The sequence below is a fragment of the Haliotis asinina genome, chromosome 11 (genome assembly GCF_037392515.1).
Source record: "Haliotis asinina isolate JCU_RB_2024 chromosome 11, JCU_Hal_asi_v2, whole genome shotgun sequence".
Taxonomy (NCBI): Eukaryota; Metazoa; Mollusca; class Gastropoda; order Lepetellida; family Haliotidae; genus Haliotis; species Haliotis asinina.
Genome location: NC_090290.1, coordinates 33,194,419 through 33,221,669, shown reverse-complemented (window position 1 = coordinate 33,221,669; position 27,251 = coordinate 33,194,419). Strand labels below are relative to the sequence as shown.

General features: G+C 40.8%; 1 protein-coding gene across 1 annotated transcript in view; it reads right to left on the bottom strand.

Moving 5' to 3' along the window:
* Positions 1-27,251, bottom strand: part of LOC137256598 (uncharacterized) — an 89,441-nt gene that overhangs the window by 48,936 nt on the left and 13,254 nt on the right. Inside the window, exons 5-10 of the mRNA XM_067794473.1 lie at positions 18,522-18,652; positions 17,535-17,629; positions 17,156-17,225; positions 16,016-16,218; positions 13,049-13,099; positions 12,798-12,872 (exon numbers count right to left, since the gene is read on the bottom strand). Coding sequence (XP_067650574.1) covers positions 12,798-12,872; positions 13,049-13,099; positions 16,016-16,218; positions 17,156-17,225; positions 17,535-17,629; positions 18,522-18,652 — 625 coding nt within the window. The remainder of the gene's footprint in view (positions 1-12,797; positions 12,873-13,048; positions 13,100-16,015; positions 16,219-17,155; positions 17,226-17,534; positions 17,630-18,521; positions 18,653-27,251) is intronic.

Genomic DNA, 27,251 nt, shown 5'->3' with positions numbered 1-27,251 from the left:
TGCATGGGCCTGAAATGAACAATACATGGTCTCTCTCTTCAGACATTGCATGGACCTGAAATGAACAACACATGGTCTCTCTCTTCACACATAACATGGACCTGAGCTTAAGCAAAACAAGGTCTCTTTCTGCAGGGATCAGTGAGCTGAACACTGTCTCTCTCTTCAGACATTGTATGGACTGAGTTGTACAATGCAAAGTCTCTCTCTTGAGACATTGCATGGACCTGAACAGAACAAGAGATGGTTTCTCTCTTCAGTTATTTAATGGACATGAACAATAAATGCACGGCCATTGTCAGACAATATGTGAACCTGAACAGAAGAGTACACAATGTCCCTAACTATAACATGCAGATGAGTGCCTCTAGCACCTGTGTTTCAGCTATCTGACAAGGAGACTGATGGTACACGTGCCTCCAGGTACATGCATGCAGTGAGTCAGTGGCCGCCACTTCAAGGTGTATGTACATACAGCATGGTAATAGGAGAGGCGTGAGAAAGCTACTGGCTCTCATCATCTTGGCAAGAGCAGTTCCTGAAGTAAAGAGGCACCCAGCAGCTCACGTAGATATAACACACAGATATCCAACTAGTACTCCTGATAAGCACGCTGACAGAGCCAAATGGGGGAGAGACATATCCACCATTTCTGACACCATTTCTAAAATCATCGGAAGGTGCATGCAGATTTCATTTTGAAAAAAAAAAAACAAAGCTTTTAGGTTAAATATCACCAAAACTGTCAGTTTCTTTCAGGTGCCAATTCTAAGCTACCATGCACTAAACATTGTACCATCAAACTCTCATACAGTGTACAAAACAATGCCTGTACAAAATGGGAAATGAATTGATATGACTGTAAGTTCTATTAACAAAATTCTGAAAGATACACTTGGTGCCTAGGTTTGGAATAAGTAGTACCAAACTTGTTTCATGAATACTATAAACTTTTATTGAAGTTCTAACAAAGTTTAGAGGTTTTGACAGCAAAAGATGGGCTCAAAAGAATGACAAACCATTTATATTTTCAAAAATGGTAAACATTTTTAAGTTTTATAGTAATTATCATCATAATGTAATTATATTTAATGGCTGTTGGACAAAAATTGCCGCATTTGTTTTCAGCATCTAAACATATCAAAGATAGATCAAGGATATCTTGTATAAGTCAAGTCTTCAAATAAAGGCGTGTTATTTGTGAAGGTGTTAACAAAAATAGAAGCATGAAGTCAAACATATTTAACACAATGTTTTCATAAGTCCATAAATTTTTCTTTTCAAATTTGCCACTTCCGGATGTTGAAAAGATGCTGCTAAGTGCAAAAAGGTACTAAACTTATATCACATTACCGAAAATGAAACATAATACTTTTTATAAATGAACAAACAAGTTCCTTTCATCATGTTCATGTATTTTTGATAACAATCTTTAAAATATTTGAGGAAGTCGGAGACTTGACAAGCTGTATCTCATGATGCCATCTGTTGACATAGGATGGATCCAATTTCTAACTACTAACAGAAAATACTTCCATCTGATCTTGCTGTTTGCTGCCTCCTGACCTGTCAGCCACAAGGATCTCCTCCACAGGTGGAGCTTTGTGTGTTACCAGGGCAGAAGGTCATGGTCAGCATATTGATGCACATGGTACTGTATTGTGGCTGCATGACAGAGATTTGTGTGTTACCATGGGACAGGGTCATCACACAGTGCTGTACATGGTACTGCATTGTAGCAGCATGATGGAGCTTTGTGTGTTACCAGGGCACAAGGGCACTACACAGTGTTGCATATGGTACTGGCGTTGTGGCTGCTAAGAGGGCACAGGGTCATCACAGTGTTGCTTATAGTACTGTGTTGTGGCTGCTATCAGGGCACAGGGTAATCACAGTGTTGATTATGGTACTGTGTTGTGGTTGTTACCTGGTGAGGGCACAGGATCAACACAGTGTTGATTATGGTACTGTGTTGCGGTTGTTACCTGGTGAGGGCACAGGATCAACACAGTGTTGATTATGGTACTGTGTTGTGGTTGTTACCAGGACACAAGGGCATTACACAGTGTTGCTTATGGTGCTGTGTTGTGGCTATTACCAGGGCACAGGGTCATCACAGTGTTGCTTATGGTATTGTGTTGTGGCTACTACCAGAGCACAGGGGCACGACACAGTGTTGCACTTGGTACAGCGTTGTGGCTTCTACCAGAGTACAGGGTCATGGTCTGCACACAGTGTTGCATAGGGTACTGTTGTGACTGCTTGACAGAGATTTGTGTGTTACCAGGGCACAGGGTCGTCACATAGTTTTGCAGATACAAACAAAAAAAACCTGCCTGGCTGAAATATGTCAAACATATACAAAATGAACAACCACAATAACAAAAAATAGTTTACATACTGTTAGTGTTAATTTCAAGAATGTCATCACCAGATGTCACACTATGCTGGATCATTGATGCCCATGATACATGCAACAGTAGAATTATGATAATCTAGCAAAAGGTACAAAGCTTGGCAAGGTTAGCTATAACAAATCATGTAAAAACCCCTTCCAATCTAAATACAATAAACATCACCTTTTAAAAGTGGAAAGAAACAAAAAATGTGGATGATTTATCACCCTGTGGTTTACATTTGACTGATATTCGATAACATATGGACATATGATAGTGTATTGCCTGGAGCCTGAAGTCAGCACAAGGCCTAGGAGGAGAAAGGAGGAGAGCCTGACTGTAGATGTTATCAGTGGAAGCCCTCATGTGTAATGTGATCCCCCTTGCTCACCTCCTTCCTTCTTCCTGGTTCACAGAGTGCAGGTCTGCAGAAGGGGGATTCAGGCTTGTTCAGTCAGTGGGGCACCAGGAGACATTCACTACTGTGTTCTCAGCATAAAGGAACTTCCATACCATAGCACCATTTCTCAAAAATCTGTTACTTGATCAAGATGTGTTAAAAATGAAAAGACAATGTTGAGCCCTGAAAGAAATTTGAGAAAATATGATGCAGCTGAATGGTCATGTTATGACCAAGCTAGGGGACTTGATAAAACCAACTTACACAGCTTTGTGTCAAACTGTTTGTACAATTTGGCATATTCTGTACTGTATACTCTACACACTGAATCAAAAGAAACATAAGAAAATGTATGAGAAGCAATGTAAAAATAGGAAATACTACACACAAGGTTTGGACATCCATTAGGCTATTGTGCTTGAGTGTTTGAATCCAGCCCAGTGCTGGTGTGTTTCAGCACCCTAGTTTTTCACTGTTTTTGACATTTTTTCCATTTTACTGAAACTCAACGATTACTGAATCAGTTCCATCATTGCATGTTCTAACATGTCATTTTCAAAGTGCCCTTTAAGCACATTTAAGCTGCACTTAGCTTAGAGAATAAATGACCTCACCACGTTTAAGTTTACATAAAACTGTCAAATTTCCAGGTGTTACCATGTTTTTTGTGTGTGTTATTATCAATGAGCTTTGAATAGGAAATTTCATTTCTTCACATTCAACATTCAACTCACTGAAATAAGATGAAGCAAGCAGCTTGACTGGTGTGTGATCATGCCATCAGTCACATGGAAACGCATCTGGATATTCATACTTTTACCGATATTTAACATGCCATTTAAACAAACCTCAAGAAAGCTTAGATCCCTCCCCACCCAACCCCCCATCCCCAAGAAAAAAATGCAGGTTTACAGTGGACTGAGTACCCTTTCCACCATACAATCTCCACAGTAACTGCAGTCTATCAGGGTACTGGAAACCAATAATGTCCCATCATCTCTAAATTTGGACAAGCAGGTTACTGGGGCCACATGGTCACAAGCACGTAACTGGCACCCAAACGCTATGTGGATGCATACAAGGTACCGAGATCCTGCCCTTGAATCTCTACAACGGTGCATACAAGGTACTTGGCCATATCATGAAACCTGAATCTCCACGAGGGGCACATCCATGCCACGACCACCAAACCAGGACTAATTCCTCTACATGGGTACAAACTGGGTAGATTGATGTATCGTGTTCCTAAATCTCTATACAGGCACAAACAGGGAACTGGAATCCATCCTGCACCCAAATCTCTACATGAGCACAAACAGGGTATTCATGGACCTATCTTGACCCTAACTCTTTAAATGGGCACAAACATGGTTACTGGGACCCATCCTACCCCTAAATCTCTAAATGAGCAGAGATATGGCATTGTCCTCAAAACCTCAACATGGGACAGACATTGTACTTTCTGCACCTGAATATCTTCAGGGTGACAACCACAGCACTTGTGCCAATTTTGGCCAAGACAGTACCATGCAACAAACAAAAAATTAGGACTCATCCTGTACCATGCCTATAAATGGGCACAAGCATTGCACGAGCCACAACCTGGGTACAGGGGACCCATACAGCGCCCCAAATCCTCACAAGGATACAAGCAGAATAACCTATCTTGCACTAAAACCTAAACATTGGCACAAGTAGGGCACTCAAATACAACTTGCCCTATAATCTTCACTTGAAGTCCTTGTGCATCCTTGGATATTTAATACAATTAACACCTATGTGAAAAATTTGAAATATGTTGATTCTGTTAACAGAATGGTCTCCTAGATGTATGCTATGTACACATCTGATAACTCAATCATACTATGTACCATCTTATATAAATCTATGTTTACATTGTTCAGATCAGGATGTAATTATACTCAATATTCAGTTGATCAGAAACATATCTGTTAAAGTTCCAGTATGTAAGTTCTGTAAACATGTCAAAAAGTGATGTTCATGTCACATACAACTGGAAACTATATCTCCATCCAAAGCCTCGGTACATCCTCAGATACGTAACATAATTAACAACCTTGTGTTGTGTATAAATTTTTTTTTTCTGTGAAACACTGTTAGCTAAATTTGTTTCTTTGTCTCATACTATATACACATCAAGTAATGCAACTATAGTATGTACTATTTTGTACTCTAGGTCAAATGGCCTTATAGGCAAATAAATCACTCTCTCCCTCTCTCTCTCATAATCACTCCAGAGGCATAAGGACTGGTACTGAAGATCTATTGTACATTACAATGTCAGTAACAAACTTGCTTTCATCCTTAATTTTGAAGCTGCACATCACAGACACTTAAACAAAGTAGGTAAACTAAGCTAAACAAATATGTGACAGGAAAGGGAAATGACTTTGAAGGCTCATATTCAGTGCTGGTTGCTTGACAAGACATTTAAAAGCTGGTACAGACAGAACCATTATAACTATTCATAAAGAATAGGTGTTTCTGCATGCTCTGCAGATGTACTTATTTTGAAGCATAGCTTTTAACATGTTGAAGATGTGGAGACAGTTTGTAAGTCTGCAGTGCTAACATTCACAATACACTAACTAATAACCATGCCTAAGAAGATGGATTTGCTCTATTATCTCAATGTAAAAGAATGAGCCACATGTTCCTGGCAAAAACACCCCCAAAGTGCTCTGAACACCAAACTACACATCCTCACTTCGAAATTCATTTGAACAAAATGACAGAATTTTCTTCAATGAATCATCATCTAAGCATGTAGTCATTCTCCCTGTACATCCTCTACCAGAATCTTTCTTCAGCATTGAGGCAACAGCTGGTAAATGAGTAGGTAAGAAAAAGTGTGTGAGTGAGGAAAGAGTGTAACTGAGTGAGTTGGTTGGTTTGTTGTTTTATACCGCACTCAGCAATATTCCAGCTATATGGCAACAGTCTGTATTAGGAATTCTAGGTCCTTAAGGTCTTCTATGGTATGTGAATTTTGAAGACTCCCATAATCTTGAACTTAGGGAACTATGATTATGACAAGGACTCATTCACTTTGCTTCCCAATGCTTTAAGATATGTGACTATGTACCACATGGCCACCTGGGTTACCCCTACAAACTTGTCCTTGCAAGATCAGTTAAATGAAAACATACCCACTAACAGTTTGCATGAATTTGAAATGCCTTTTACCCTCATGACACAGGGAGAATATTTTAACTTAATCCAAAGTAGAATTTACAGCCACTAGAACTAAGGACATGAAACTGCGTTGGGTCTATCTCTGAGTCAAAACATCTCATCATAGCAAACTTTGGTGAGACTGATACATACCTTTAACTCAAGTACTTTGACTTCCTTGGGCCAAAGTCCAGTGAATTCCATGTTACAATGGGCAATAATGGTATATCAGGTTTCTAGGGCCAAGCCTTAAAATGTGTACATGAAGGATTTTGTATGACATGAAAATACTGAGTACTTGTTGGGTCTTAAAATCTCCATGAAGATCAAATAGCCCTCACATCTCTTCAACATCATGATAATGTGGTGTAGGAACTTGAACATACAAAAGGCATGAACATTATGTTCCGTCATTGTGCAGATGAATCAAAGAAAAATTGTTCAGAGCCATCAGTTCACATGGGGTTCAGATACGTAGGTCCCCCGTCTCACCTTAGAGATGCAAGTTCTCATACAGGGTGATAAAAAAGGTCTATAAAAAGAGTGGTTAAAGAAAAACAAGGAACATAAACTGGCATCTGTTTCACATTACCACAGAAACTCTTATTGTAAACAGCAAAAATCACTTTCTAGAAAGAAAAACGAGGAAAAAATGCAGAAAGTGGGTGATGATTACACAAAAATGTTTTTACCAACCTCCTACAGTAAGGGAGGGCAAAAAGTAAACTGGTTGACACACAGACTGAACTATGCCAGGTATTTTTAAAGATACACTTTCCAATGAGTCTGCACAGAGGCATTTTACCCCTCTGCTGGATGCTATGTAAGCAAGACATCACAAACACACTTCATATTATTTCAGTCAACATGATACAAACTATGTTGACATACAGAGTTATCGGAGGTCTTAGGTGGACTTGAATATGTTACTAGCAAAATTATACAAACATAACACATCTCACTAAAAAGTAACAATAAATGTGATCTTCCTTATTGAATGAAGTAGTGTTGGAGTATTTGGAACTCATCTGAACACTATTGTGCCACAACCACTAAGGGTGAAACGGTACACTCTCACCACGGTATGGTGCATATTGTGGTACAAGGTCTTCATAATTGACAGATCCAAACTAAACCTTACATTGTTTAATAACACGGAAAACCATAACCATAACTGTTATTTTGAATGAAATAATTATATAAATTATATTAAATATATTGTAAAAATTAACACAACACATATGAACTGGATAGTAAATGGCAAGTGATTCTTTGTGATGGCAAGTGATTCAGTCATCAGTATTGTTCGTAATAGCCTGCATTCCAATCTCACACAAGGTCACTCATCATGCATTGATGACAGTCTTGCTGAATGATCACATGTCTATAAATAACACCTGATTTCAGGTCAAGTTGTTACATTCACAGCTGACCAGTTGTTGAAACATATCGAGGTGTAATATGATGTGTATCAAGTAGATTGTTTTCTTACTGAATGAATTGTTGCCGCTGATAATGTTTCTTTAACTGAATGGATTAAAAAATGACACTGATACGAGCTGCAGAATTAAACAATGATTATTCAGTATAACAAACTGTAATCACATTGGCATAAAACTTAGAAATCATTCAGTCTTAATTCCAGAGAGCTTATCTTTTGAACATTACTTCAAAAAAAAAAAAGTATGAAATCTCAGACATATATAAATTTGGGAAAGTTGCAATACTAATTTTGAAATTCTAAGATAGATTTACTGAGAACATATGAGAGGTAAGTTTTGCCATGTCATGACAAAATTTACATCTTGTTATAATATGTTATCCTACTTGAAACTTATTCATAAAACACTGTGGCTGTAAGAACATTAGGAAATTAGGTTGTTTTATGTATCAGATCATTTTGTTTTGCAGTCTAACGTATTCTACCAGTCATATTTGGATAAACCCAGTGGGAATTTTATAACTATGATATGTAACAATTCATCTATAATGCAAATGATATGCTTACAAAATGTATGCAGTTACAAAAGGTATAACACAAATGGACAAATATTTTTATTTGAAAGAACTAAAAAAGGAACCCACTGGTACTGATGTCTTATTGACTTCTGGATCTAAGTAGGCGATATACAAGGCAACTCTGAACTTAGGCAACTGTCTAAGAATGCATGCATGATTTTGGACAACATGATTCGATTTCTAGACACTTTAGAATAGGTATAAAAAGATTTTTAAAATGATGGTATGAAAACTGAAAATACCAAATTTTTTTATTCCATTACAGTAGAACAAACCGATGGCCAAATGCCACGGTTCTACTAATACCGCAGTATTCCATTGCACTCCAAGCAACCATATAAGTCAACCAAGACAGAGGACAGTCATAAACACTTATCATTCTTTGGAACTGACAAGGAAGTCACTGCGGCATGGTTATTGGTAATATTTATCTTATATAATGTCAAAACATTGTCATAATAAAAATCTTGGCAAGATAGTTATCTTATTGTGTAGTTGTTGGGTCTTTGACCAAGAGAAATCCTATCCAAATCAATATATTATTGCCCCATCGCATCTGATAATTAGTATTGCAACAATAACTGCAAATGTTTCAGATCATGCTCCAGTCATCATGCATGTATGTTTAGTGTCAAGATTGTTGCAGAATCAAACTACATTGACATCATCAACTTTAATTTTGAACATTTTCATTTTATTTTGTTTTATTACTGTGATTTGAATCATCACGTCAACAACAAAATGAACCATCAAATATTTCAGGTACTGTATATAGTTGATGACAAATGTGACCCAGTCAAAGTTCCATGAGATGCATGAAAAAACATTTCCAATAAACTGAGACAAGATAAAATCATGCAGTGTCCCTTTGTAGTCATATGTACAGTGAAACCATGGAAACCCTGACAAATTTGTCTTTGTGTGAATTGTAAGGATAGCTGAATATCTGTATATTTTTACTTATCAATAATGCCCATGGATCATTTTACATCCAACTTATTAACTGACTGAAGATATACTTTAGATATAATTTCAATATTTGGTATTCACTGATGAAATCAACTGGGATGAGACTGGCAGCCGATGCCTCGCCTTGCACACACAATGCATGTGCTTCACACACGCTGTGTCCTGCACGTGCACTATCTGTTTTGCGAGAAACACACAGTTCAAACCGAGAAACAACCTCATTCCTCATAGTGATCCTTCGAAGCCTAGTGGATAAAACCACCAAGCCAGCAAGTGAAGGGTTACAGGTTCAAAACCAGGTGTCGGCACCACATGCTGGAAATTGTCCATGTCATATTTTACGATCATATTCAGTGATGGCAAGACAAAGTCATATCAATCTTCAGAACAAGTAATAATTCAAAGTTCCAGAGCAAAGGGACATTATTAAGATAATGGTAAATTATTTACATAATTGCCCAAGGAGTGAGATTGTATCAGAGATGAGGGATATTATGAAAAAAAAGTGTCCCCTGCAAACAATAGAGTGACGTCACTGTTGGTTTTTAATCCAGATTAGCAGATCTTATCTCATGTCAAGACTTCACATGGTCAGCAGAAGATAAAAACTTTGTGTGAATAAGTGTGTCCATTTTGTGTTGATTTAGCCGATTGATCTGTAAAAGTTACCGTCTGGAAATGGAAACCTCATTTCTGTTATACACAGTCACTTTTATTGCATAAGATATTGTTATCTTTTATGAAGACTGACTGGAAGGCGAGGTTTAAATATATCTGTACCTTGTCCAGAGTATTTGCCATGTAAAAGTACTGAGCATCCCCCATCTCTATTTTGGGGCCCATTCAAAGATTTTGTCGTTTATCATCACTGAACTAATCCAAAAACAAATACAAATCATTTAATCTAAAATCAACTAGATGAATGATTGTACTTAGGATCTTTAACTAAATACAATAAATATCTAGGACCCTTTAAAAAAAAAAAAGCAGATGATATATGACATGAAGTAAAATTTGATCATGAATAGCTGAAGTAACTTACATATTCTTAAAACTGAATTATCAAATCTAATATTGTTGACTGAAAAACCATCTTCATGGAATTATTTTAAGTACTGGTATATATCATGATCTGTTTCAATCTGCCACAATAAAGCATATAACAAACTTAAAAGAAACAAACTAATAGAAAATATTTTGGGACTGAGCTGAGGTAAACCGTTGTCATGTTACTTTTGATGACTTGCAGCTTGTAACACTGTGCAAGAGGATTAATCCTCTGCTCAGAAACCCAGGTGCAGTCTTTTCTGTTTGCAGAACAAGGGAAAATCATTCTCCTGCTCTGAAATATATTTCTCTGTCAGACAGGTTCAAGATCCCAAGATATTCAATATTCGTCTTCTATGCATTATAACACAGCTACTTATCAAACAGAAAATGTCCATAGGTAGGGTAAGTCACATTCAGGAATTTAGAAGTTAGTCCCCTTGAGGATGATATCTTAAGTAATGTTTTTTGAAAACTTACAGCCTATCACACATTTTTATGGTGCAAGAAGATATTGTTATTTTTGTTCATTCTAATTTTTCTAATTACTATGGTACTAAGTCTATAATTCAAGTGCATGCATCTGTTCATTCATGTTTCAGTATCTCCGAAGAACATTGGAAAGTTTTTCTCTTGTTTCAACAAAACAATCCCAATCCCCTCATCACATCATTGCAGGAATACATATGTGACATCATCCTGTCTGCTTCAGTTAATTGACATCTGTTTTAAAACTATGCAGTGTGCATGCATGCGTGCGTGCATGCGTGCATCTGTTGGGTTTATGCCTTGGTCCTGTTTCACAAAGCTCTCATAAGCCTAAGATCTCGTAACCTTTCTTGTAGCAACCGTACCCACTATACTATAAGACAGGAAGTAGGAATGCTACAAGAAAAGTTACAAGAGCTTTGTGAAATGAGTCCCTGTTTTACAATATTCCATCTATAGTTAGGTAAATGTAGGACATCATCACCAGTTCCATTCTAGGCAACCTGTGTACATTTGCAGGCACCTGTAGGCAGGACATGGGCATAAACTATTAGTAATTCCCAATATTTTAACAATATCTTAACTGAGATCATGATCTTAGATCCCAGCAGACTTACAACTGAACAAAGAATTGGTGGTGCTAGTGGAAAACATATGGCGATTGTTAAGCTGACTGTGAAGTCAACTGAAACTATTGTTAGAGTCTCCAAGACACACCATAAAATCCTTCTATAAACAGTTAAGTCATGAGGAGTTATGTTCCTTTGTTGTGAAGGTTTTCATTACAGTATTCAGGAAACCGACAGCTGTTATCAGACATCGGTCAAATGCAGATTTACACTTCTGCCAAACACTCTATTTGTGGTTTCTTTCAATTCATTTAATGTTTGTTGCTCACCTCACACCTCACTCATAATCCACACATACTGAGCTCTAATTTTGGGGTGACAATTGATTGGAGACAGCTATTGCGATTGTGATAGTCTGTGGCCACTAACCATTGCAGCAGTCTTTTTCCCCTTGAATTGTCTCATTTGAAGTCATTTCCCAATGGAATGTATTGTTTGTAAGAAATAAAAACAAGTCTTTATTAAGAATTGGCAAGATACTTGAAACCCAGATATTAAGTAAACAGTTAAAACAGAAACGCATTGTTATTCACAATTTCAAAATGCGAGTCACATGTCCTTTTTACCGCCATGTATGTTTAAGAGGTAACCAGGGCGGATAACTCTAAATCGAAGTGAAAGAATCTGGTACTTGCTGTATTTTGCATTGTGCATTTCTCAATGATCAATTACTATCAACTATCAATAGTTACACATATTATCAATGAATCGATAGTTTTCGTTGCTGCCATTAATTGCTATCGGAAACTCAACAACTTCAATCCATTGTTAGTTTGATGCATCATCACAGCACTCTCCAATACAGCAGTATGTACAGCAGTATAGCATTGACTCTGCAGAGACTCTGGGTGAACTTAAGTTCCAGTCTGGACCGTAAGATACACTCCCACACTGTACTCATTAGGGGGAACAGATTTTGGTCTTTGGCATAACCAGTGAATGCTCTAACCTTCTAGACTCTCATGAAATAATCAAAATACTAATAGCTGTATTGGGAGTCAATTCACTTCCTCCACACTTCATTTTAGTAAACCTACACTAGCAGTCTCCTTGACATAAAATGATACCGATGAATTGCAGTCTAAGACAAAAACAAATAGACATGAAAGAATCAAACTAACATGGACTGTCATCGTTTATTTGTGTGTTTTCCCAATTTGTTACAAGGGCACAGCAGCAACTAAAGGAACAGCATAAAAAGTGAAATGAACATGCACTTACAGGTTCTCAACAATTGTTTTGAGCTGGCAAGATAACATCCCAATTGCACAGGCAGTGTGCTGTATGCCCATGTCATTTTCAACCATGAAGAAATCATGGACTTTAAAATTATAGACAGGAAAATTTCATATCAACAAATGAGTAAGATGGTGATGGAGGTAACTTGCAGTACATAGAAAAACCCAAATCACTGCCAGTCCGAAAGGATGTGAAGATGGAAATCAAGGGCAGGTAATTTGACATTCAAGAAACACAGGATTGTTTCAAGGGGTTAGTTTAGGTTTACAAAATGCCAGTAGTGGCGATATAGAGGCTGCATAGATGACAGATGTACAGATGCACTTCACAGTTACACCTCATGGTTTGATGTTTGACAATGACACACCACGACCCAATCAGTATCAGCTAATACTTTCAGCTCAGGACACCTACCTTCTGATTATCTGGTTTGAGGGTGCAGTGTGGACTTGCCAGTATGTCCCCCCATTTGAGGGTTTTTCTGATTTTCTGGAACACAATAGATACACTACTGGTAATAAAGAACATAAACATGAATTCAAAATTCATGACACTTTTTTGCCCTTGTCACAATAAATAAACGTAACAGTAGCAAACTTGAAAACAATTGCATGAGAATACATTTACAAATAACAAAAGTTTAATAGAAAGTCTACAATACTTACATTAACAGACCCTCCTAGTCTTTTATAATTAGGATTGGGCACTCGTTGAGCCTGCAAATATGAAATTGTAGCACAATAGTCTTCATAATTTCAAATGTGAATTATAAACTCCAGTGGGTGAGCAGAGCTTCCAGTTGTATTTCAGTCACTTCATGACAAGGTACACCAACAACGTGTTTGTATATCATACCTATATTGGCAACTGAACCTAGGTTTTGTGTGTGACAAGCAAATGCTTTTACTACTACCCAGACCCAACATCTCCAGAGATAACCTATATATAGATTGACCAGATGAAATCACTTGAACAGGGCACAAGGTGAGCAGTGTCTATTGTTGATGTGACTAATCTTCAAACCACTCAACTGACTGGACTCCAATGGCACAGCATGTCACAATCTGGTCCAGTCCTACCTGATATCTACAAATGGCCATGCTCATGAGGTTGTGTCTTTGTTAATTGCAATGCAACATTGATCAACTTTGGTTATTATGGGTCACAAAATTTTAAAGAGCTGAGTGTGGATTTGTACTCACACCATGAACTAAGGTGAGCTTTTGAAATACCTGCCTGCCTGCCTGCCAGATTCTCAAAATTCACAATTGTCGGGTTAAAATTAAAATTTAGACATTATTTGTGGGCAAGTACATTTTGGCTTGCAAGATTTCCATCGGGGTCAGTATGAACAATTGAGGGTGTTTCATATATGTAATATCACCTGTTAAGCATGAGTTAGAGTTATCTCCCTTTGTTTAGTTTTTGGTGGGTTTCCAGTACCATGCTAATGGTTTGGCATGGCTCTTGCTAGAATTCTTTTGAACTGCATAATAGGTATATAAGGGATTTTTGCAGGGGTGTATGGAGGGACTACTTTGGATGTGTGTTCATCTGTCTGCTGACCATATCCACACTGACCTACATTTAATCTTCAGTAGCTCTCAGCAATCTTTAATCAGTGCATCTACAGTGGTGTGCCATATATTTAGGAACAAACATGGCTGACGTCACTGGCAAGTAACATCAAATTCAAACTTGCATAAAAAGTAAGTTACTGAAGTACTGACCTCAATGCTTAGTAATGTATCCCTTTGCAGCACTCATTTTCCTCAGACGCCTCAGAATAGACAAAAATTGGTTTCTGATATACAGTAATATTCGTTTATAGCGAACTCAAAGGGACTGTTGTTTTCAGTTCGTTGTAAGCAAAGTTCGTTCTAAGCGATTCGGGAATGTTCGTGAATATTCGGAAACTACCAAGAATTGTCACCACATCACTGGTTTCAGACAAGATCATGTTCACACAGAAAATAAAATAAGACAAAACCAACCAACATATAATTGTCATGGATCATTCATTTCATCATTGATCATGTATTTTATCATGCATCTTTAACAAAATCGGTAATTTTAGTTTGAACACAAGCAGACATTTGAATAGATTCCAGAGCTTGCATACAATCATTAATATGCATTGTCACTTCATATTTCTCCTTCTTGTCGTAGGCACTAATCAGATCTGTCATCATCCCCTTGATCCCATGTGAGGAAGCCTGTTTGTTTTCACAAGCTAATTGGTGACACGTGAGATGACACGCGAGTGGATTCGGATCAGCTGTTCGTTGTAAACACGTCAATCCATGCATGAAATAGCACAGAGGGACCTGTCAATTTGTTTGTTGTAACAGATAATTCGTACTATCAGTGTTCGGAGTATATGGTAGGTAATCCATAACAATATATAGGAAACCAGTCGGGACTTCTGAATTTGTTTGTTGTAACCGGCAATTCGTTGTAAGCATGTACGTTATAAGTGAACTTTACTGTAGTTCACAGACATATTTTCCAACACATGCTGGATTTCTTGCTCCAAGTCCTCATGGGTATTGATGTAAACAATACATTGTCGCAATCGATTTTTCAGTAGTAGCCAACAATTTTCTATGGTATTGGCATCTGGAGACTGTGCTAGCCACAACATGCCATTGACGTCATTTCTTTGTTTATATTCTGCTACGATACAGAAGCAGTGTCATCTTGAAATATATAATTTTCATTCGGGAAATGGCGGACAATAACGGTCATAACTGTGAGTCAAGAATATTACCTTACCTTCCACAACAGTTAGTGTCCCAAAGCCATGCCAAGTAACATAGGCCCAGACCATCAAAGAAAAGACGTGCATGACACTCGGGGCTGAAATACTGAGGGGTGTACTCTTCTCCTGGGCTTCTCCACACATGTAACATTGTAATCTGTATTCCTACGTAGACCAAGATCACTGGATATTTCACAGTATTTTTTGCACTGTTGGAACGGCCCTACGATTAAATCTTTGATGAACTGTGACAATTCACTTTTCTTCCCCATGCTACCAGAAATCGTCAGTAAACAAGCAGACGACAGAGTACATCATATGACTGTCACACGCTCAAAGAGAAGGTTTTAGTTTAGCGTCAGGTTAAATTTCACAACTGTACATTACCTATGACTTACAGAATCTGGATTTCACATGAATACTAAAATTTTCAGATTGTCACTATTGGGGATTTGTTCCTAAATATATAGCTCACCGCTGTTTTTTTCTGGGAACAGAAATACTTTGGTGTATTAATATTTTACATTTGTGACCCAGTATTTTAGATTTGTGAATCAGCTGGATTGTATTAGAAATCTGAACTGTCATTCATTGTAACCTTGTTTATTCAGTGTACTATTGAATATAATAGTCTCATCTGCATTATATTTTGCTGGTCTAAAACTCACAAAGTCCTTCAAAACATCAATTTATAACACTAACACATGAAACAATCATAATGTAAGAACTGTTAAAATCAAGGGAATGGATGAAGTTATTGGACTGTAGTCACCATCATTTCACCATAAAAAGTTTATTTGTATGCCACTGAAACAAAACTGCAGTTATGACATTGTGGTCAAAGGTTTCCTAGGGGCACCTGTCTACTGACCGTGCTGGCTGAGACTGCTGAGATGGGACTGTCAATGTCTCCCTTGGGGGTGGAGGGAGTGAGGAAGGTTCTCCGCATGTACTCAGGGTATACCGAGTTTCGTACAGGCTTAACTCGAGCTCCCTTCACAAAGGGGGATTCTGTTATACAGATTCTGTCGGCCTCAGTCACCTTCTCAACAGTACTGGGAACAGCCATTAGTCCTGAAACATTTAAAGATTGAACTGAACTGCCTGATGTTTCTAAATTACTGATTAGTTTCATACAGATGTTTTCTGTTTTTCAGCTGAGTGTGATGCTATTTTGTACGCATAAAAACAAAGGTGTGTTGTAAATAGATGCTTTCCATGAGCAACTGAATATTACTCTACCGACTGACAACTTGTTCGTGGGTGCATTCATAAAACTATCAATTCTAAGTGTGTCATTCAGGGACCCTAGACCCAGTACCCAGGACCCATTTCACAAAACTCTCATAAGCCTAAGATCTTATGATAATTCTCATAGCATTTGTACTTCCTATACACTGCCTTACAACAGTTATAACCCTTTGAGAGCTTTGGGCCCTGGAACATAAATCAGTAATGCCATTAGCATCATTAACACTCAAACAAGGGACTTTCTCATCCCTGCACAGTAACATTTTGATACGCACTGATGATCAACTGGTCACTGAGAATGTGAATGAAAGGGTTCACCAACTTGAGAGTTCTATAACCATAAATTGTTTCCAAAAGTGAATGTGAGAGATTTGGGTTTTACGCTGCTTTTAGCAATATTCCAGCAAGATCACGACAGTTCTGAGACACCAGAAATGGGCTTCACACATTGTACATATGTGAGGAATCAAACCTGGCCCTTTAAACACTTAACCCCACTGCTCCCTAAGTGAATGTGAGCCAGAGCAAGCTGATCATCATAAATACAGGAGTGAGTGAGTGAGTGAGTTTAGTTTTACGTCGCACTTAGCAATATTCCAGCTATATGGCGACGGTCTGTAAATAATCGAGTCTGGACCAGACAATCCAGTGATCAACAACATGAGCATCGATCTGCGCAATGGGGAACCGATGACATGTGTCAACCAAGTCAGCTAGTCTGATCATAAATACAGGAATGGGAAGAGAGTATCTGACTTACGTTTCTTGATGCATTTATCGAACAGTGAGACCCTGTTCTGAGCCTGATAGTAGATTGATACTCTCTGACACTGGAAAGTGAAAAACATGAAATGACTACCAATAATAAGACAAGAACAAGAGAGTTAGTGAGTTAAGTTTACTGCCACGCTCAGCAATATTTCAGCTATATGGCAGTGGTTTGTAAATAATCGACTCTGGACCAGACAATCCAATGATCAACAGCATGAGTATCAACTTACTCATGAGTATCAACTTAAGTCAACCAAGTCTGGGAGCCTGATCACCCAATCCTGTCAGTCGTCTCATACGACAAGCGTAAATTACTGAAGATCGATTCTAACCTGGATCTTTAGTTCTTTAGGATTAAAGCAATGTACCTGTTTATTTGGAGTGACCGCAGATGGACGATTTTCTATTCCAGAATTGGTTAAGATGCTTCTGAGAGCTGACTTGTCAGTCTTGAATGGCAAATCTGGAAGAACACATTGATCATTGTCATATACATTCATTTCATGTACACATGTAAGAAAAAGAATGAGGAGTTGTATTGAACAATAAACCATTGCAGAGATAATAAGCCACAGGTGGCTTGTATTGTATACACTATCAGCTTATCAAGCATAAAGAAACTACAAGTAGCAGATCAAGGACAAACTTTATGGATAATACTCCTAGATCCAAATATGCCACACTTACAGGTAAGTTAACCAATGAGCAAAGAAGCAATGCTGACCCCTGATCCCATTAGTTGGTTCTTATGACAAATATGGGTTACTGAAGATTTGATCAATTCTAACCTGTTCAAGATTACTGAAGGTGGCACATATCTATCACCAAATTGATGAAAGAGTTAGAACTGAAAACTTGATTGTCATTTCTTCACACCAACAATGCATCTCACATGTCACAAGACATCCCCTATTTCAGAAGGGTACAGTCTGTATGAGTGCACCCAAGTTTTACAGCCAGACTGAACAACAACAAAGACAGTAGGGCTGGGATTGGTAACCAGTGGGACCTGAGTACCCGTCTCAGTACCCAGACCCGTTCTATCATGTGACTTATCACTAATGGATTAAACAATGTGATATATTATTCTTTCATGATTGAAATGTTGTATTGTGTTTGAAGACTTAGACATAATTTGCAGTCGCCTGTTTTGGCTATAACACATAGTTAAGATATTGATAAAAATTTGAAATTTTACCCTCTGACAAGAAGAATTAATTGCAATTTCTTACAAATTTTGATGTCAGGAATTAACATAACAGGTATCCGGGTAGGGTAGCAACGGGTAGGGTACCTGGGTTGAAAATTTGGACTCGGCCCAGAATTAAAAGGATGATATCAACAGTTTGTTTCACCTGCTTGCTTCTGTTGCTCAGCAAGAGACAAGGTGGCGTTGGGTTTACTCCTTTTGGCAGGGGGCCGGTGTCTGTCCCCATTTTGGTCACATGATTCTTGTAGAACTCCTCTCTCAACAGCAGATGTCAATCTTAAAATATAAAAAAAATTTAACATACATGATAGGAGAAGGCCACTAGATCATAGGTCTAGCAGATAAAGAGATGCTAGTTGTTTTCTCTCAACATTTATTTTCAGAGTAAAAAAAAATCATTTTTTTACAAAAATGAAATTTAAGATAAAACTGGTGATGGATTATGTAATTTTCTGAATAAAATTGATATTTTATACTTATCCTGACTCATGCTTAATTGCTTATCTCCTCTTCCTGGCGGAGGTATTGGAAGTAGTATATACAATGGGGGTTTTAAAACACTTTCAAGAAAAGTCTCTACAAAGCCTTATTTACTAAATAAGGCTTTGGTTGGGCCCTTAGCTCTTGCTACTATTACCCCTACTACTTAACGTGTGTTGGAGGTAACACTGTGCCTATGTCATGTTTATATCAATGAAACAGTTTAACGTGAACCGCCTACGATCACTTTGGTGTTCGTAATAAAGGCTTGCTGGGCTTTTTGTATCCCCTGTTCTATGTACTTTTTTTTCTCGTCCTCGCTGATAGCAGACTTACGAGACTTGGACCGAATATCTTGTTTCATTCCGTTATATTTTGTGAGTTCAGAGAGGATTGAACGAAACTCCTCTTCTGAGATCTTACTATCAGAGAGTGCCGTGGAAATACGCTCACTCACTGTGTTGAGCTTTGCTTCGGCCAGAACCCTGATCTCGTCGTGTTTCAATGCCTTACGATGCAGTCTGCGTGATACTAACTTAAGCGCCAACCCTGCCAACCCTGCCACCCCTGCCGTTATTTCAATACCTAGCACTATAGGTGCAGCCACGATGGTAGCCAACAACCCAACACCTGCCGCCCCTAGTCCCATGCTGGTTGCCATAAGGGTAGTGTCAGCCCCGTCCACGATATTGAAAGCTCTATTGTACTTCTTACATAGTGCTTTCCGCGTGTCACGGTCTTGTTCTAGTTGGCGTTTCACATCACATAACTGCCTCAAGCAGAACCCATCTACGGTTTCAAGCGTCTTCGCTACTTCCTCTACGACTGGGTACAGACCCATCCTATAATATATATTATGAAAGATATTTTAATTGGGTTTCAGTTAAAAATCTATCAATGAATTTGAAGTCTATAAGTTCTAGACTACCACTCAGGGTAATAGGTGAGAGGCTAATAGACTTTTCTGTTGTAATAAAAACCCCACTGAGGCTTATTAAACGTTTTATAGGACCCGTGGTATCCCGTTGTATAACAATACGACAATATTGGCCTTTGTGTATGCCATACCAGTGTATTGACACCCCGGGTAAAATTTGGTGTATTATTGGGGGGTTTCCATTGTCTGAATACTCAAAGAAGACTTCTATGATGAGTGTGAAAGGGGAGGATATTCTATCAAGATTACTGCTAAATGTTAATTTATTTTCGAATGCAGACATTAACCTATTTTTGTTAGTTCTTATTAATTCCCTCTCCGGAATGAAATCCCCGACCCAGATACCGTTGTTCCTAATCTTAGAGATACGCCCCACTTCGTTTAATGTGATATAAGGTGAGGTGAGTGTTAGGTTGATCAGCCATTTGGGCTCTTTAAAATCTGATAACGACACCCGTATGTACACGTTGTCTTTGAAGTGCAGGATATATAAGGTGTCTTCCTCACCAGGCTGATCGAATCCCTCCGTATCTCCTAGGTCGTTAAGCGTAGTGTTGGGATGACTGGTCATTATTATATTATTACGATATAATTTCCAACTGGTTTTCTGATAATAATTCAGGGGTGAACTTCATACCCATGAAGTGTATGTTGTCGGGCAGGAAGATCTTGGTTAGTGATATCTTGTTTTCCACGATCACGTTGACCCCCTCCAGACTGGTGTTGGAGCCGACATTCACCCGCACGTAAACGTTGCAAACTTGATACTGGTGTCGTTTCACCCACCCGAGTTTGATCCCCTTCACGATCTCGACATCATTCCCCGATGGTTCCCCTAGGTAGACTTTGATGATCAGTGTTGAGTTTGCCGGTAGACTCTCTAGTATCTTGACCACGCCTTCGAATTCAGACACCAACTGCAATGTCACGTTTTGTATGGTCAGTTTACTCGATAGCATGTGGGCTGCCATAGTGTTGAGTGGGCTGACGACTACGCTACGTCTCTGAGTTGGGACATAAGCCACGAGCAGGGTTCCATTGTTCACGACTTTGTTTAGGTGGTTGTCTTTGTTATCCGTGAACACGTAAGGGGAGCCGAGCCTAATATTGAGAAACCAGTCGTTATCGGGTAACAACACCCACTTGTCATCTTCGGTGAAGACGAGCATATATGGCTTGTTTCAGGCGACGGTAGTGCTCTCAACATCGTCTAAGTCGAACAGTTTACCCCCGAACGATGGGTATATTATCCAGTTATCACCGGTGTTGACAAGGGCATACTTAGTGTTGACTGTTGCTCTTGTGGTATCTACTATATCACTTAGGGTTCCACCGGAGACTTCAACGCGTTTGTAAATGTTGTTTTTCAGTTGCAAGGCATACGATTTACCATCTACTCCGGGAGCGTCGAAACCGCGCGTGTCTCCGAGGTCGGAGAGCCCGATATTGACGCATTTTTTCACTCCGGGCCCTTGTGCGCTGGTCATTTTACATGAAGCGTTAAGCTTAGGTATCCTATATTTACAGGATTATGATTTATATCTAACACCGATATTATCAGCTCAGGTATGTTACCCTGGGTTAATCTCTTATACTGCCGTGGTGAAAACGACTCGGTTCTACCGTCGTTGTATTTCTCAGTTTTCACCGGCACTGCTCTCAGAATAGTGGAAGGGTGACCTCCTTGAATGTTGTACGTTGTGCTCACCTGACCGAGATGAATGTACAGCTCTCGGTACGGTACTAGGTCGGGTAACTTCGTGCCTGTGACGGTTGTTGTTGGTTTTATCTCGTCAGGAGACATACCGAGTATCCTCGCTAATGGTCGGCCGAGCCTCAAGGAGGTTCTTCCGTTGTTGATTAACACCACTGTGCCGTTTGAGTCGTTCATCTTGAGTTCGGCTCCCAGGGGTTTGAAGACCTCGTCGTTTAGAGAGCACACGCTGTAGTAGCCGTCAGTTATCTGACTGCGAGCCCCACTGACGAACAGCTTATTGTTGCTGGCGTTGATGTTAGTCCATTGCGGTAGGTAGGTGATATCGCAGAGTGCGACTTCGAGTTGACCTGACGTGTTATCGATCGCGTGCGTCAGCTGAACGGCCTCACAGCTCGTTATTCCTGGAAGTGTTATGTACATATTATAATATATAAATTATATATTATAATATGGATTTAGCACACTTGAAAATCGTGGTGGCAGGTAGTACGGGGTTTAAAACAACCTTTATTAATATCTTTGAAAACTATATCGTGTCCGTTAATAACGATCAGGCGGTGGTAAACTGGAATCAAAACCCAATGCAGTTTTGGCAGAACCAACTCAACTTTGCTGTGTGGTGTGCGACGACAGGGTCGGGTGTGACACCAGACTACGGTATAGACGAACTGAGTAAGGCGGTTATTTTGTTTCATATTTATTATCAAACGAGACGAATATTGAAGGAAATAAGTGCTCCTCTTCCCCAAGATAAAGCGTGGAGTATGACGAATAACCCCTATGATAAACGCGCTTATGAACGTGTTTGTGGGGAGTTTGAGATTCCAACGAATAAAGACTTTCGCCTTTCTGGTGTGAACCATGGTCTCGGTATAGTTCTCGTGTACTTCTACAGGTCCGGAACATATCAGGCCGGTTCTAAAGATGGTTCATACAACCCAAACCGTCATACATTTACAGGCCCCACAACGAATGAAAAGATCCATGTCAGCTGTATAAAGCAAACCAATCCTCATGCAGCCACAGCCTGGACTAAAATAATCTCAAAAACATCGAAAGAATTCACTCGTGCTGGTACAATACGCTTGAACGACTCGATTCGAACGTACGTGTGGGCGCTGTTGGGTGCGCAGTCGATGACGCGTTCCAACATCCTCGGTAAGGGAACTGCTTACGACGCTCAGAAACAGTTCGTTTCCAACGTTGAGGATGCCATCAATTCTCCAGTTGATCTCCCGCGGGCCATCGACCGTTACCAAAACGTGTTAGAATACGCCAGATCGAAAGTCAATTACGTGTTCGGCGTGGGGCTGTACATGGCTCCGAGTGATATGCAACTGAGAGTAAAAAAAGTGGTGGGTTATAACAACAAAATAGTCATAGCCACGGCGGATCAAAAGTTGGGTATCAACCCCGATATTAACACCCCCTATATCCCACACATCCCACCACGTGAAACGGGTATAGTGGCGCCACCCCCGGAGTCTAAAGTTCATGTGGGGATACCCCCCACACACCCTCATATTCAGGCCTCCAATCACATCGATAGTAAAACGGCCCTGGTGGTTGGTGGGGTAGCTTTGGGACTTATTTGGTTAAAGATTTCTTAGCCGCTACGTACACCAGACCCGCCACGGCGACGATGGCTGCCCACAGGTTTTGACTGAGCCACGTGGCAGTTTTAGCCAGAGCGCCCAACAACCACGAGACGATGCTACCCAGGATGCCGGGAAGGGCTTCGGCGGCTTTACCAGCCAGTTTAGCTAGGCCTTCCCCGAGTTTTTTTATCCAGTCCTTAACCCCACCGCCACTTGGGGTTCCGCCGCCGGCAGGTCCCACAGGGGTACCCCCTGTCAGTGACACCACCAGGGTTGATATGATGAAACCCAATGCAGTCAGAATGCTGGCGATGGTGATCCCTTGCTCCCGGAACAATATCCGAATCCTGTCTGCTAACGTGGTGTCTCGGTGGAGGACTTGATTGATGGTTTCCCGTATACGGCTGACCTGGGATCTAAGCTTTTCTTTGTAGCCGGACGCTGTCTCCAACCAGGTCTGCCTTTCATCTTCCAAATTACGTATTCGTTCCTCGATGGTGGCTTTCATAGACTCGTCCTCAGTTTCACCGAGTTTTTTCTTTTCATAGGCGATGTGGTCATCTATCTCACTCATTTTGGCCGTGCTTTTCCAGAGCTGGCCACGAATGGTTTGCATCAACAGGTCCAACCCCCGCAGTTCCCGAAAGGTAATTTCGAGACCCGGGAAGGGCTTGTTCTCGTAGTCGGCCAACACCTTTTTAATATCATAAGTCATGTTTTGATCCGATGGGGCGTATCTGATGCCTTCCAGACCTTGAACTAACTTCGGAGGAAGCTTAGGTCGCGCGCCACCGTAATCTATGAAGCCTAGTTCATCGCGGATAAAGTCCCTCCCATGTTTACCGTCCAATGTTGATAAGGCAAGCGGTTTTCTCTTGTTTTTATGCATGAGATCGATCTCCGGGTGAGCCTTCAAACGCAGCGTGCCATTGCTGAGGGTAAACTTGGAATATTCCCTTCCCAACGGCTTGAGGTTGTCTCTATTTTCAACTGCGTTGTAATAATCGTCGACGGCGCCCTTAAGGAGCTCGTCACCTTGCGAGAATGAGGTCTCCTGGTCATCATTGAATGCCTGGGCACTATCGTCCCACATATCATCCATAGGTATGTCTTCAGCCATTAGTTTGAAAAATATATTTCCTTTATATAACAATGTACGGCAGAAAATTAGATCCTTTCAGAAGATTGAGAGAGCCACTAGGCGCCAGAGCCGTGCGCCAGTCGGTGACCATCACCAACAATCCCAGCAAGATAGACCAGAATCAAACTCTGCTGGTTAGATTTCCAAACCTTGGTGAGAATGACCTCATTGTACCAGGCACTGTTCGACTGGCGTTCAATATCACGTTGACCTCCGACAACGACAAACACGAGCTAGTGCGGAACGTGGGTCGAGCTATCATCAAGAAAACGACCGTCAAGATCAGCGGTAACGAGGTGCTGAGCATCGACGACAGCAACGTGTTTCACTGCTACGGGGATCTCTGGAAAAGCGAGGGAGAACGAGTCAATGATGTGTACCAGGGCATCAGCAAATCAACCCGGTCGCGCATAGGGTATGCCTTCACGACAGACCAGCTAGACAAGCTATCGGACGGTGAAAAGGCCATCGCTCGAGCATACGGGAATCGATTCTGCGTGCCGCTCGACTTCGAGTTGCTCACGGGACACGCGCCGTTTTACCAGGCCGCGCTGGGTGATAGGCTCGAATACGAGCTCACGTTTAACGACTATAGCAAAGTAGTGCGTACGCCGAACGGTGATGAGGCCAGTTATGCCATAGACAACATCTCTCTGGAGTTCGACATGGTCACTAGCCCGGAGCTGGCCAGGCAGGTTCGAAGCCAGTACTCTGGGAAGATGGCTATCCTGTACGATCGCGTACTGAGGCATAGATCAGTCGTGCAAGATAAGAGCGACACTGTGTGGAATATCAACCTGAACGTGCCGGCGCGATCGATGAAAGGTATCCTGGTCGTCCCCGTGGAGGATTACGAGAGATTCCGGAGGGACAGCGAGAAGTTTTTCAACCCCGAGATTGAAAAGGTGGAAGTGACCATCGAGGGCGTGCCCAACCAGCTGTTCAGTCATGGTATGAGACCACACCAGCAGTGGGATGAGATAAAAAAGCTACCAGTGGGGGATTATATAACAAAGGACCTGGACCTCGGCTCCGTGCAGATCGGTGAATACCTGACCACCAAGTACGCCCTATGGTTGGACATGCGATCCACGGATGATGATAAACTGCACGGTAGCGGGCGCCGTATAGATAACGGCAGCGAAGGGATAACCATCCAGATTACTAAGAAGGCTCAACCCGCTGGTAAGTTGAAATTATATCTGTACGTTATTATGGACGCGCAACTTAATATAGACAATGGGAGATTCGTGCAAGCCATCTACTGAGTGGGGGACACCCCCACACCCCCAACTGCCCACTGACCCACACTGCGCCATAGTGTGCGGGCAGACTGGCTGTGGGAAGACCGTTTTCGTGTTGGATATGTTGGAGGGTTACTACAAGGATGTGTTCGATAACATCGTTATCATGTGCCCTACTCTGAGCATGAATAAAACGTACGCGCGACCTTGGGTGATGACGGACCCGGACGTACACAAAATCGACCCTGGAACACACCTGCAGGACTGGTTGAAAGCTCTTCACGAGAAATTTAAAGGGGAACCGACGCTGTTCATACTGGACGACTGCAGCGCTAATCGCGAGATAACAAAAAAGAGAGACATGCTATCGTACCTGGCCTTCTCCGGCCGGCATGCAAATCACAGCGTCTGGGTGCTAACGCAGAAGTTCAACTCGGTGTTGAAAGACCTCAGGGAGCAGACGCGATGGGTGGCCTTATTTCACTGCAAGGACAGGGATTCGTTCGAGGAGTGTTTGAGAGAGAACGATGTGATGAGTAAATTAGAACGGGAACGGGTGAAGAAACAGCTCGCTGAAACTAAACACGCTAAGCTCGTGCTCAAGACCGACCAACCAGTAGCATATAGGGTGTGCTAAAGCTAAGCAAAGCTAAGCAAAGCTAAGCAAAGCTAAGCTAAGCTAAGCTAAAGCTAAGCAAAGCTAAGCAAAGCTAAGCAAATGCTAAGTATAGCTATGATATTTGAAGTGTTTGTCGTGTGCAACTTAACCTTCATTTCTCTGTGTTTTGTCTGCATCGGGTATTATATAGTTAAATCTGACTTGTTATATTATAAGATGGAGTGTGAGGAATTGCTCGAACAATTGTTGGTGGAGGGTTCCCCCACTGATGATAAGCGAGAGAAACTGGTGGCGTTGGCTGTTGGCGGCAAAGCCAAACATTACTTTGGAGACTACACTCCGGATAAAATTCACAAAATGTCAGCCGAAGAAATCGATAAGCTGTACGCTAGATACGAGTCCCGGCTCGGAGCAGAAATGACAAAGACAATAGGATCGGCTATGACCCAGATATACACCGGTATTGTGTCATACTTCCTTCCCATTCCACCAGAGCGCCGACTTTACCTGTGGGAGGACCTCGAGAAAGACCCTTTTATCGAACACGCCGTGAGCTCTATCAGCTGCGGGCTGTACCACAAATATGGCATGTTGTTGGCTCCAGTGACGGCGGCGATTATCACGGCAAAGCATTGTCAATTTGAGAGAAAAAATGATAATAATAATAGTATAGATGGATGCCAGGGAGGAGGAGGAAACCCCAGTGGTGGTACCCCCCACACCCCCAACAGTGAGAGAAGTGACTCCTTCACAGGAGACCAGGGAACCAGTGGGGGAAGTGACCCCAACAGTAACCAGGCAGAAGAATCCTAAGAGAGTAGCTGCCGGTAAAAAACGGTGGTGTAACCAACATAAAATTATTACAGTGACCAACCCCCGACTGTTGTTGGTTGTAGGCGTAACTGCTGCCTTGGCTATCTCGTGGTTATATACACGTGAGGGACGTGAGGTAAACGTGGGGGTACCCCCCAACAGTGAGGTGGTAACCCCCACTGTCGACCCGCATATCATGTTATAATTTAAAATATTTTTATATATACATAATGTCTGAGGGGAAAACGTTCGTCAACGACGCATACCACGCCACAGTGGTCGCCAGTCTAGCAGTAGGGTACGCTCGGTTGACTAAAATGGTGCTT